The 12078-nt window shown below is 41.8% G+C and overlaps 1 protein-coding gene across 2 annotated transcripts in view; it reads left to right on the forward strand.

Moving 5' to 3' along the window:
* Positions 1-224: 224 nt before the first annotated feature.
* The window catches only part of TSPAN32 (tetraspanin 32), a 53688-nt gene continuing 41834 nt past the window's right edge, over positions 225-12078 (forward strand). For both annotated transcript variants that reach the window (XM_044425540.1, XM_044425541.1), the window contains exons 1-3: positions 225-369; positions 6110-6227; positions 7817-7914. In XM_044425540.1, coding sequence (XP_044281475.1) covers positions 304-369; positions 6110-6227; positions 7817-7914 — 282 coding nt within the window. In that variant the 5' untranslated portion in view covers positions 225-303. The remainder of the gene's footprint in view (positions 370-6109; positions 6228-7816; positions 7915-12078) is intronic.

Genomic DNA, 12078 nt, shown 5'->3' on the forward strand with positions numbered 1-12078 from the left:
CTGGCCCTCTGGAGCATATAGCTCCTCGAGTATTGACCATGACCTTCTTCTGCACAAAGAAGTTACTGTGAGGTCATGTGAAACCTTGCTGTTTTGGCAGTTATCGAAGTTAATCTTTTGGAGAAACATGAATGGAAAGTCTTAGTGCTCTCACAGGGAACTGTATTAGGAGACCAATAGAATCACGTTTCTCAAGAAGCACTGACGCAAGCGCTTCCTGCAAGCCCACCCATCTTTACAAACATGCTCTTTAGCAACTCCTGTGGTAGAATGATTGTCAGTAGCTGGTAAGAAGAGGAAAACATGAAGTGGAGATACTGGGTCCGAGCTGTGAAGTGTCAGCTGCTGGCAGCCAGCCTCTTCGTTATGGTAATGAAGTGGGAGCTTTGCAGAAATTGTGCTGACTAAACAGATTACTGCAATTTTACCAGAGGTGGTAATTTAATTTCATTAACAAAACTATTACCTGAAGTTAATTTTAAAGAAATATGTGTGTTGTATTCTTAAGCTGCAAGAGTCGCCAGTGTATCTAACGTCTTATCACTTCTCCACAGCAGAGCCTTCTCTTAGTCAGAAGCTTGTGGGGGTTTTGTCATGTCATTCTAGAGGTCTCAGAAAAAACTCTCGCGAAATTTAATGGCTTAAACCGTGTATCAGTCGTCTCCTTGTGTATTGTAATAAGAACGATATGCATTTAAATTTCTGAAATAACCCTATTTGTTGACCTATATCTGGGAGATGCAACTTGAGATGAGTTTTTGGAGTAATTTCTGTGAAACAAAGCTTTTCGCTGTTGGGATTTATTGTGAATGGAAAGTATTTCTTGAAAACAAGGCCCACTGACTTATAAATGCCATTGATTAAAGTATCTGGGAATTTTGTCAGTGGTACAATGAGACGAATCATCTCAGGATGGGTCACTTCTTCACAAGGCCATCTATGCGGATGAGTCGGCACGATTTGCCTGCAGCTCCGTGAAGGTTCTGAAAAGTAGCTGTTGGAACTATTGCCCGTTCTCCCTTTCCTCAGCTGGCAAGAGGCTTCCCACCGCTACCCTTCCCTTGCATTGTCAGTGGCACTTTTATAAGTTTTTACCCACCATATAACTGAGTCTATGCTGGTTCTGCTCAGAGGATATGGGTACTGCTTGAATTCAGTAAGCAGGCAAGAAGATAAAATAATGAATGGTTGGTAGACAGTAATATTCAATCTGGATTAATCATGCATTCTGTCCAGATGGCTTTCCCACCCTCCATGAAGTTACATGGCTCTTCCCCCATCTGAATTATTTGATGCACTGTAAGAATTGAGCGCACATGGAAACCATGTTCCATACAGTTGTATGAACCCTATTCAGCTGCTCAGATGAACATGAGGGCTTAAGAGGAAAGAAAGTTGTCTGCCATGCTGCAGTATCTCCTAATTTTCATCTCTGAAAAATGCTATTAACACCAGCATTTTTTTAATTTACTTTTTGCTAGACTGCTCATAGCGTTAAGAATAATTTAATTTTGTAACTACTTGAAGCCTGTGAGGATTTGTTAAAGGAGTTTATCATGGCTGCTTCCAAAAGTGTTGGAACTGCACCTAATCTTCCACCTGGTAAGGTTTCTAAAATGGGCAGTGAGGGGAGAAGAAAATGAAATTGTTACTCTGCTGAAAATGGTGCTTTTGGAGCTGTCTCATCAGTACAGGAAGACAGAACTTCTCCAAGACTCAGTTGAAGCACTACAGGGGCCCCTGGATTTTTTTGACGGTCAGAATTATTGCACATGAGTTTGCAGTGTTGGCCTTTCACAATACAGCCTCCACCTAAGTTTCGCTTTTGGAAGCTTCCCCATGGAGAGCTACATTGCGAATGCTTGCTCAGAGGTAAGGCTGACAGATTATGTAGAGTCTGTCTTGCTGCAAGGCTTGACATTACAAGAAGACTTTCATCTGACTACTGAATATGCTTATCACAGTCCTTTAATATTTAACTGAGAATTTTTAGCAGAGCTTGTGAAATGTCTAGAGCAGGACGTGTAGCTCTTAATGGCACCTTTGTGTCTTCGCCGTCGACCAATCAGTTGTGTCGGACCCTTGGGCACCCCGTGGATCAGTGCTCTCTAGGCCTCTCTGTCTTGCACTGCTTCCTTCAAGACCTCCATGTCCATCCCAGTGTCTTTCTTCATGGGGTCCAGCTGGGGCGGCTCCTCCTTTTTCTGCTGATGACTCCCAGCATGACTGACTTTTTGACTCAGTTGGTCAGTTCTCATGACATGACCAAAGCATGACAGTCTTTGTTTGGTGATCTTGGCACCTTTGCATATTGAGGAAATTACAAAACTAATAACCAACGTGAAAATCAGGTGGTCTGGATGGATTTTCAGTTGAGTGGTATAAAAAGTTTTTGATTCCCAGGCTTGTCATCTGTATAACATCATCTCTTCATGGGGTTCTGTATTGTCAGCACTTAGCCATGTCTATATTACTATCATTCCCAGCCTGATATAGATTGCATGCTAATTATCAACCTATTTCACTGCTTAATGTTGGCAACAAAATATTAAGTACAGTTCTGGCTGGCACACAAGCCATTACAATGTTAATCCAACTGGATCAGATGGGATTTAATAAAAACAAGTAGAAGGCTGCCAATCTCTGATTAGCTGTAGATCTGATTTCATAAAATAAGGACAAAACAGGTATAGCTCCTATTATTTCTTTGGATGCAGAGAAAGCTTTTGATAAAATTCATTGGAAATTTATTTTTGCCACATTGCGAAATTTTTGTTTTCCTCCAGAATTTCAAGTTTTATATGAAAACCCAAGTGCTAGAGCTATGACCAGCAGTCTGGTATTTTTCCTGGTTGAGAGAGGTACCAGATAGGGATATCCTCTCTCTCCATTGATATTTGTCCTATATGTCGAAGCTGGTATATGCTAACTAAAAAACCTCTAATATTCATGTACATGTGTATAATGCTTCAGAAAATGAACTTATTCTTTATGCCAATGATTTTAACTCCAGTCATCTGTTCCAGCCTTGATGGATTAATAAATTTGGATATTTATCTGGTTATTCTATCAACTAGTCAAAGTGTGAACTGGGGTTGACTGCAAACAATATACTCCATAATATAGTAACTAACTGACGACTTAAACTTTGTGCTGAGTTTATTACTTACTTTAGAATCTCTAGAGATATATGTCAAACTATTAAGAGAGTAAATAACTAAATGAATAAGTTTATTACTGAGATCTCAGGTTGCCTGATTTTTACTTGGGATTAGCTTGTAAATCCCAATGATTAACTTTCTGCCATTTCCCACTTTGCATGCTAACTGTAAATTGCCAGCTATGGCAAAATGGAAATATATGCAATTGAAACATTTGTTTGGCTGCTTTCACTGTTTCAGAGACATGTGTGTTTTTGGAAGTATTGATTGAAGCTGAATGACTATGTAAGCCTACAATCCATGTGTATCCATATCAATTATTGGTGTATAAATATGTTACAGAGGGTCTTGAGCAAGAATGGAATAATGAATTGGAGTACCTTATCTTACCTTATCAATGGCGTGATTGACTGGCATCTTTTCAGAAGAGTTATGTCCAATTGAGCAAAAATGGATGCTCTGAGTATACTGCATGCCACAATGTCTCTCGATCAGCCAGTTGTGGAAGGCATAATGTAGCTAATGCGTCTCTTAGTCATATGGTCTGCCAAAAACTCCTTCCTTAAGGGAGGAGGTAACAATTTGGATACATTTTGTGAAGGAAAGATCTTTAACAGTACATGATCCATATGGCCTGAACTGCCTGATCCTGCCTAACCTTGAAAACTAAGCCAAGTCAATCCTGGTAAGACTCTGGATGAGAGGCGTGAGTCCTGCACTGAGCAGGGGATTGGACCCGGTGGCTTTCTAGGCCCCTTCCAGCTATACGATTCTGTGATTCTTCTCTTGGACTTTAGTACAAGATCAGTGCAAATGGACTTACTGTGTCCTTTCGACAGCTAAAAGACTAATACTACAACATCCGAACAACAATCAGCCAGCTGCACTAGCACAATGGGTAGAAGACTGTATGAGAGTTTTGATTTTTGAACAGGGGGTCGTCTTTAGGTGTTTACAAATGGACAAATATATGGATATTTGGGCTGCAGTTTATGCATGATCACCTGGCAGAAGTTTATACATAATTACTTTTAATAATCTCTTGCTATATATAAAATATATAGGGATATATAACATATACATTTAGTGTTATGGATTTTCTTAAAAAGTAGCAAGTGCAGGAAGTCAACCATTATTACAGTGTCAATTGGGGAGGGGAGGAAAGTACACTAAGGAACTTGACTTGCAACAAGCTTGCTGTATCTTAGTGTCCTGAGAGTTGACTTCTGATTCTAACTTTCAGAATGGCACAGAAGGATTATACAGAGCCTATAGTATAAGTATGTAAAGTTGCCTATATGCATTCCTTGTCTAGTCAGTTGGTGGCACTGTGTGTGTGAATGCGTAATTTGTGTACTGTGTATAATTTCATTTGGTAACTTTCATCGTTCAAAAAGTTCAGAACACATCAAAGCAAGTAGCAGTACCTTTTGGAGGTCACAAAAGCCATAAAGGACAAATTGGTTCAACTAAAACTGAATAGAAGCAGAAGTAGAGACATCACACTGAGGGCAGTTCACATGATACAACAATCCTCTCTGCATAGAGAGTGACACAGTACGGCTTGTTTGCCCCAGGACCCTCCGTGTGCCTAACAAATGCGCGGGCACATCGTGGTGCGAGCCACCTCCCCATCCTCCTGCCCTCTTGCTCCTCCCGCAGGTACCCTGGGAGACCCAGCAAAAACTCTGAGTTGTCCTTCCTCTCCCCATAGCTACACCTCCCCCCACTGGTGGCAGGAAGTGCTGTGATTAGAGCAGGTGCTCATGGTGATAACAAACAGGAACAGAGCTACCTTCACTCTGACTTGCAGGGGGTCCCCACCAGCCAGAGTGGGGGATGCTCCTGCTTGGGGAAGCTCCTCTCCACCCCAAATCACAGAATGGGACTTAATGGAGTGACACATGACAGCCCCCCTCCCCCCAAAAAAACCCATTCACATTCTGCTTGGTTTCCCCCAGAGGAGACCAAGCAGAAGGTGCTCCATCACAACCCAAGTGGCCACCAAGCCAAGCAGGGATGGAATAAGCTGTGTTGAGGTCAGCCTCCTCCACAGAAGATTAAGCACAATGGGCCAGATGCTGGTGGGAAATGAGCCACGGCCTGCTGGGCTTCCTCAAAAGGAGGCCCAGGAGAACATCCGCACACCGATGGTTCAGTTCGGAGTCTGTGATACACACACTAAGACCATTTGTCTCTTAGAATGGGAAAGATTGCCGAATGGTATACTTTACCACAGTACAAACCAAGTCTGGAGGATAATCATTTCAGGGCTAATGTTTTTAATTTGAGAGAATTTACTCTTGCCAGATTTCAAGTCATGGCATCTGTAGTGGTGTTAAAAGGTAGAATGTCTAAAGATCCATACAGTTCTCACTTTTGTCACTGCAGGACCAAGCAAAGAGTGGATTGTGTGGACTTTTTACCTGATGGCCATAATTCTCTTCAATACCCCAGGCCACAAACAGAAAAAATGCATTGCCAATAACTTAAAGGAAGGTGCTAATGGATCTGCTCTTCAGTGGATATATTTTTTTTTCTTTTGCTTTTTCATAATGACCATGAGATAGCCACTGACATATTTTTAAAATGGCATCAGCCAACTTATCTCTTAATTTTCTTGAAATGAATATAACTGAGTGCATTACAGATGCTGAATTTTACTGTGCAATATTTGCATTTAAAATCTTAATTTATTGAATGATTTTCGAAGTGTAGATTTCTGCAAGCGGTTGATTCTTGGAGTCTCACCCAATGACTAAAATAAAAACCCACTAAAAGATTTAATATATCTGCTGGCCTTATTTTTGTTCCAAAAGCAGGGTAGTCAAATCAAATAAATAAATGTGAAATAACCTACATGGACCAAAGCATCATTCATCCTAGCTCCTATCTGATTTGCAGTCCATCCTTTGGTTTTCCTCTGTTAACTTCCTTTTCCTTTTCAGCTGCTTGGACTATCAGTCAGCATATTGACCATCGTCACCTATCGGGGCAAGCACTTCACTGTAATAAACGATGTCTCTTTGGACACAAACTCCTCCTACAGAACCTTGCACACCATAGGTAAGTGCCAGAGGCTCTGGGGAACAGAAACCCTGGTTAAGGTTCGCTCTTGTAACTTTACTGTGCAAGGTAAAAGTTCACCAATTTTGCTTCAGAGGCAAAAATGTATTATTTTGCTTATTTCACGTGCTATTTTAAATAGGACTCACAGTGGCAATTCCTAGGCTTTATGTGCATGTGCCAAAGAAATCCTGGAGTCTTTGGGCTGGATTTCATCCTTCCTGTCTGCCAATGGAAATCACAGGCAGAACAGATTCCTCCTCCAGAGGAGAGCTGCAGCCTCATGAGAAGCCAGAGTGTGGGGGAGAGCAAGGGGACATCCCATCGCTGCACTGAATTTAAATTGATCTGTTTGTTGCAAACCTTTCTTTCTAGCTGAAAATTTACATCAGTTTAATCACAGATTGATCAACAAATGCTTTGACTGATGAATCAGTAAGGGCAATTTAAACCTCTGAGAGCACATTTTAAGTTGGAATTGAAATGTGAGGGTACACTTTCATCCTTTCTGGTATTTTGTGACTGGTATGTTATTACAATAGAGAATGTGAAAAGAAAATGTTAAAAGATGACCTTTCCTTCTAACACTGTGGTAGCTTTGCAAAATTTAATATCTCAAAATGGCATCTATATTGAAATGTTGGGGATATGCAAATGGATTTAAGTTTAATCATTAAAAGGTCAGTTAAAATGATTTAATCAGTAGTCAGACTTTTTTTTTAAGTCAACCAACTTTAATGACCTACTAGCTCTAAATGGGAGAAAACCCAAGATAAGACTTGGAAATTGCAAAGAGAATTGGGAAAGACATAGGAGATGGAGTGTACCTTCTGACATATTCTGCGTGATCATTGGCGTTCCTCCCCGTGTGGTGGCACAGGTTGTTCCATCTCTCCTCTGGAAGATGGCTCTGCACTGGCTGGCTGCGACTGGGGCACGGTGACCTTTGCTGCCATCGTTGCATGTCTGTGTTCTTCCTGCTGAGATGGAGAAAGGGGCTCACAAGGACCATGTGCTGCATTTTGCCTTGTGCACAGAAATGGGGGCACTATGCAGGATCGCCTGGTGGCTGCTGTCAACTGCATCACTACTGTCACTGCTGTCACCTGTATCAGGACAGAGATAAGAGCAGGGATTACCTCCAGCAGATGATTCCTACAGAGCGATGGCCTGGGAAGCCAAACCCTGCCCGATGCAGGGTCCCTAAAAGGCTCCACAGGCCAGGATCATGCCTGTGAACAATAGATTCTGCATCCTTGATTTAGCGGAGGCCTTCAGTGCCTCCTGTTTCACATCAGAATATGGCAGAGTGTCCTTTCTCACATAAAAGGCAGGATATTTTTTTAAAATGGTCAGAACAGTGTTGGAATTGATTTCGTTGGAAATTTTCTTAGGAATTAGACCATGATGCACAGAAGCAACCAGTGCTGTCTGCAGTGCAGCTTTCCTTACAAAACCAGGGCTTAAGGAAAGCCTTTCGGTCCATTTCTGGAAAGGATACTACCTACTGCAGAATAGTGATTGAGTGGACAGCTTCTTAAAATGGCAGCACTTCCTGTTCTTATTGGTATCCTATCTCTGTTCCTCAGTTTTCTACACTGGGATATGCCTGAGCATCATTCTTACCATTGCTGCACTGGTGGGTATTGTTGGCACTGTGAGAGAACTGGAGAGCGCCATGGCGGTGGTAAGTAGTCAGAACATCCATCTGAAGTGGGATCTGGGAAACAGACGGCGTCAGGGTTTGGTAATGGGCTTCACCCTCTTGAAGGAAGAATTCCAGCTTGGTGCCACGTAGTAGCTCCTACCAGCCTGCAGGGAAGACCATGTCTGATCTCTTGCATGACATACAACATGTGTTTCAAGAAGTCTTGTAGGGCAGAAGGCATGTCTGAACCAGCTTTTGAAGAAAGAGAGTCTGAGGTACTGAGGCAAATAGTGATGACAAGAGATTATGGTCTGGGCCTTTTTGACATAGAACAAATCCCCAAGACTACCCTTCACTAGAGGACTGCCAGAGTAGCCAGAGTAATACCAGCTTTTAAATCCCAGTTGGGGTGAGGATCCAGGAAAGTTAATGCAATATCTGTCCTGGGTAAATTGTCAGAAAGTATTATTTAAAGAAGGCATTATCTAGCACATAGAACAAATGTCTTGCTGAACAATAGCCAACATTTAAGAGAGTTCTTTGAGAGTGTCAACAAGTATATGGATTAGGTGATCCAGTGGAAGTTCTGTACTTGGATGTTCAAAAAGCTTTTGACAAAGCTCATCACCTAGTGTGGGGACAAAAGAGCCTCTTATGAATTGGCAACTGGGTAAAGAAGAGCAAGCAGGAAGCAGAGTTAAATGGACAGTTCCCACAATGGAGAAATGTAAGAGGCAGAATCGTAGGAACTTGCTTTAGGACCTGTTCTTCAATGATCTGGAGCTAGGAGTGAGCAGTTTTCTGAGGACATCAAATCATTCAGGGTGGGAAAAATAAAACTGGATTGCAAAGATCCCCCAAAGGAGCACTCCAGTTCTGTTTTCCAAGGTTCACATTGTATGAAGTTAAGAGGATTTCTTAAGCAAGTTCAGTTTTCCTGAGGTGCCTGCCAGATATATTCATGTTTTTCACTGTGCACAAAAAAAGAACATACTATGCAGTTGTAACTCTAACTTTATCAGCATAAATGTGTGGTGTCAGATAGTGGTCTTATCGATGAAAAGTGGTAAATGAAGAAATGCTTGCTATCCAATTTCACACACTCTTAGACAATGGCACTGGGCAGAGGGAGTGTGTCCATGTTGATACTGTTAGGCCTCTAGGCAGCTTCAATATCATTGACCGTGATGTTCTTCTGAGGTATCTCTCTGAGGTGGAACATAGAGACACTAGTCTATGATGGCTTTCCGTTTTCTTGGAGAGTTGGTTTCAGAAGGTGGTGCTGGGGGAATTCTGTTAGCTGCCATGGTTCCATCTTTACACATGCATGAATTGCTGGATGAGGTTGTCTGGACTGTGGGGATCAGTGTCACCTGTATGCTGGTGACACCCAATTCCATCACTCCTTTCCATCTAAACTGAAAGAAACTGTTCTAGTTCTGAGTCAGTGTCTGGTATCAGAATGGGAGCAAACAAATCAAAAGGTATTCCAGACAAGACAAAGGCAATCCTGGTTAGTCAAAGGGCACATCAGGAAACAGGAATTCAGTCTGTGATGGATCCCCCTGAAGACTCAGCCTCATAGTTTGCATGTACTCTGGGTCCAGCCACTAACTTGGATGCCCAGATTCTGATGGTGGTGAGGGATGCGTCTGTATGGCTGGGACGAGCATGCCATTTGGGCCAATTCCTAAAGATGTCGGCATGCTCATGCCTGACTCGGTCACATCTCATTTGGACTACTGTATGTGGGGGCTGCCTTTTAAACACTGTTTGAAACTTCAGTTGGCCCAGCATGCTGTGGCGAGATTGTGCGCCGGGGGCGGTTCCAGAAGGTGCTTGACTCCCTTGCTGTGATAGTTGCATTAACTGTTTCTGAGCACAATTCAAAGTGCTGGTTACGTTCCGTAAAGCCCCAGGAGCCAGGCTACCTGAAACCGCACGTTCTCCCTTATGTGCCTGCCAGCTGTTTAAGGTCATTAAAGGACAGCCCGACTGTCATCAGAGGCACATTAGCTGGGGACACACAAGAGAGCACCTTTTTACCGGGGGCTCCCCATTGGATTGTTCTGCCACTGATAAGGAGAGTTGTTTTTACTTAGGCACGTTTTTGGCATATAAACTGGTCTGTTCTTGCAGCAGGTTTTCATTGGCCGGGGCTGTTTATTTCAACTGTCACACTTTTAATTCTGTTTGTTTAAAAATGCTTTATTTTCATTCAGCTTTTTAAAATCTGTAAGTCTCATTTTATGGATGGTATTTTTATACTATGTTCTCCCTTGTGACTGAAGCTGGCATTTGATTTGGAAATTGATTGGCTTGACTTGGGCAAGGCAGTATAGCCATTCGTTCAGATTGCCAGTAAACATTGGATTTCTTCATTTTGAGAATCCTGAGCATTGTACTTGATACAGTTCAGTGTGTCCATCAATCAAGAACTAGGATAGAACTGCCTTTCTTGGTCGCTACTAAAGGACACACAATCCTTTTTTATTGCTCACTGACATTGTCCATTGCAAACAATACATAAGAAGTAACAATAGACTGAAAGACAGAAATAGAAGATGCATAATTGAGTGTCCTGATTCTCATTTAGTATATAAATTAAAACTAAAATAAATTATTTTATATAAAATATAAACTGAACAATGGTATCTTATAGCAGTAGGACATCTGCAGCCATGAACAATATATTTCACTGTTTGGAAAATGTTTGGTTTAATTGCTGAAGATGCCATTTGCCTGTAACTGCCTGGAGATGCCATTTGTCTATTTTGTAATAGACAAAGCCTCACAACTCACTATGGGCGATCACCTCAGTCTAAAGAGACATAGACAGTTACTAGGGAAAAATGCAGCATATACAAGAACACATTGAAACATAATGAGAGACTGGAAAAGTGCAAATAAAGATAAAAAGACAATGTAAAATAGAAAAGGCACAATAAAAGAAGGGACAGACGCTTATGAAACCCTTTGTTACCTAGAGATTTCTAAGAACTTGGCATCAAAGTAACTTGAATTGCATGTGTAATACTATGAAATTGTGGTTATACGGGATTTGGGCATTGGGAAAACTGAGTCTTTGATACAGAAGGGCAACATTACATTGTCTTTGACAAGTCTACCTTTCAGACAGATCTGCCGAAAGTGCAGGAATATCTTTCTGGCACGTCAGTATTACGAGCTCTGTGAGAATAGTTGCAGCAAGCAGCTCCTGGTTCTTAACCCTTGGCTTGATCCTGACCACATCCGTGTTCTTCCCTCATGCTTTCTCGTGCTTCCTGACCTCAGCCTGTTCCATGACCATGATTTGGAGCTCCCATCAAACCTTGCCCTTGAACTCTGTCTTGCCTGCAGCTCGGTTACCCTGGACCTGGTGCCTCCGTTGCTTTTGCCTAGTCTCTGCCCACCGATGTCCTAGCGGTGGACCCCGATAATCAGTTCTGCAACAAAACCAATAGAAAATACAGCAATTAGGAGCCTTGTGCAAAAGGTTTGTCGTGCTGGTCTAAGCAGAACTGTTGTCCTAGGTCTCCATCATTTTCCCCATTATCCTGTGTCTGTCTATTGCCTCCCACTCTCATTGCCTCATGCATTCCACTTCTGAAGAAAAATGTTCTATTTGGAAATCTTCCATCAGAAGATGGTAAGTAGCCAGTAATAAAATAGGCCCAATATAATTACATTTTTCAGATGCTATCTCAGTGAAGAAATGATTTATCTTTTCCTAGTCAGAGAGCAGAAGGACCAGAAAGGCACCAGTTTTCTTGCCTTGTAGCAAAATAGCTCATACCCCAAAGCTCCAAAAATTTTAGGCCACACTGACTTCTGCTCAGTCCTTCGCTTCACAGAGGAAGGGGCAGCGTTGCCCAAAGGACCATGCTAGTAAGTAGGCACCAAGAATAGTCATACCCACTGCTAGGATCTATCTTCTCAGTAGTTGAACCCCACCATTGGAACAGCCTCTAAAAGCAGTGGTGGTGCTTGGTGCCCTCACTATAATCTTTTTGTTGCCAGGCAAAAACAACTTTATTTTCTAGTCATTTTAACAATTGATTTTATCTGGATAATATTAACGAGTCTCTTGTTTTAATTTATGCAGTTTTAAATTAATTGATGTGCACTGTTTCATTTTATTATCTTTTGCTTTTTGTGTTTTAACAGCTTGTTTTTATTGTCATTATAATGATGTGTTTTTAT

This window comes from Varanus komodoensis, unplaced genomic scaffold (genome assembly GCF_004798865.1).
Source record: "Varanus komodoensis strain SLA01 unplaced genomic scaffold, ASM479886v1 scaffold16, whole genome shotgun sequence".
NCBI lineage: Eukaryota > Metazoa > Chordata > Lepidosauria > Squamata > Varanidae > Varanus > Varanus komodoensis.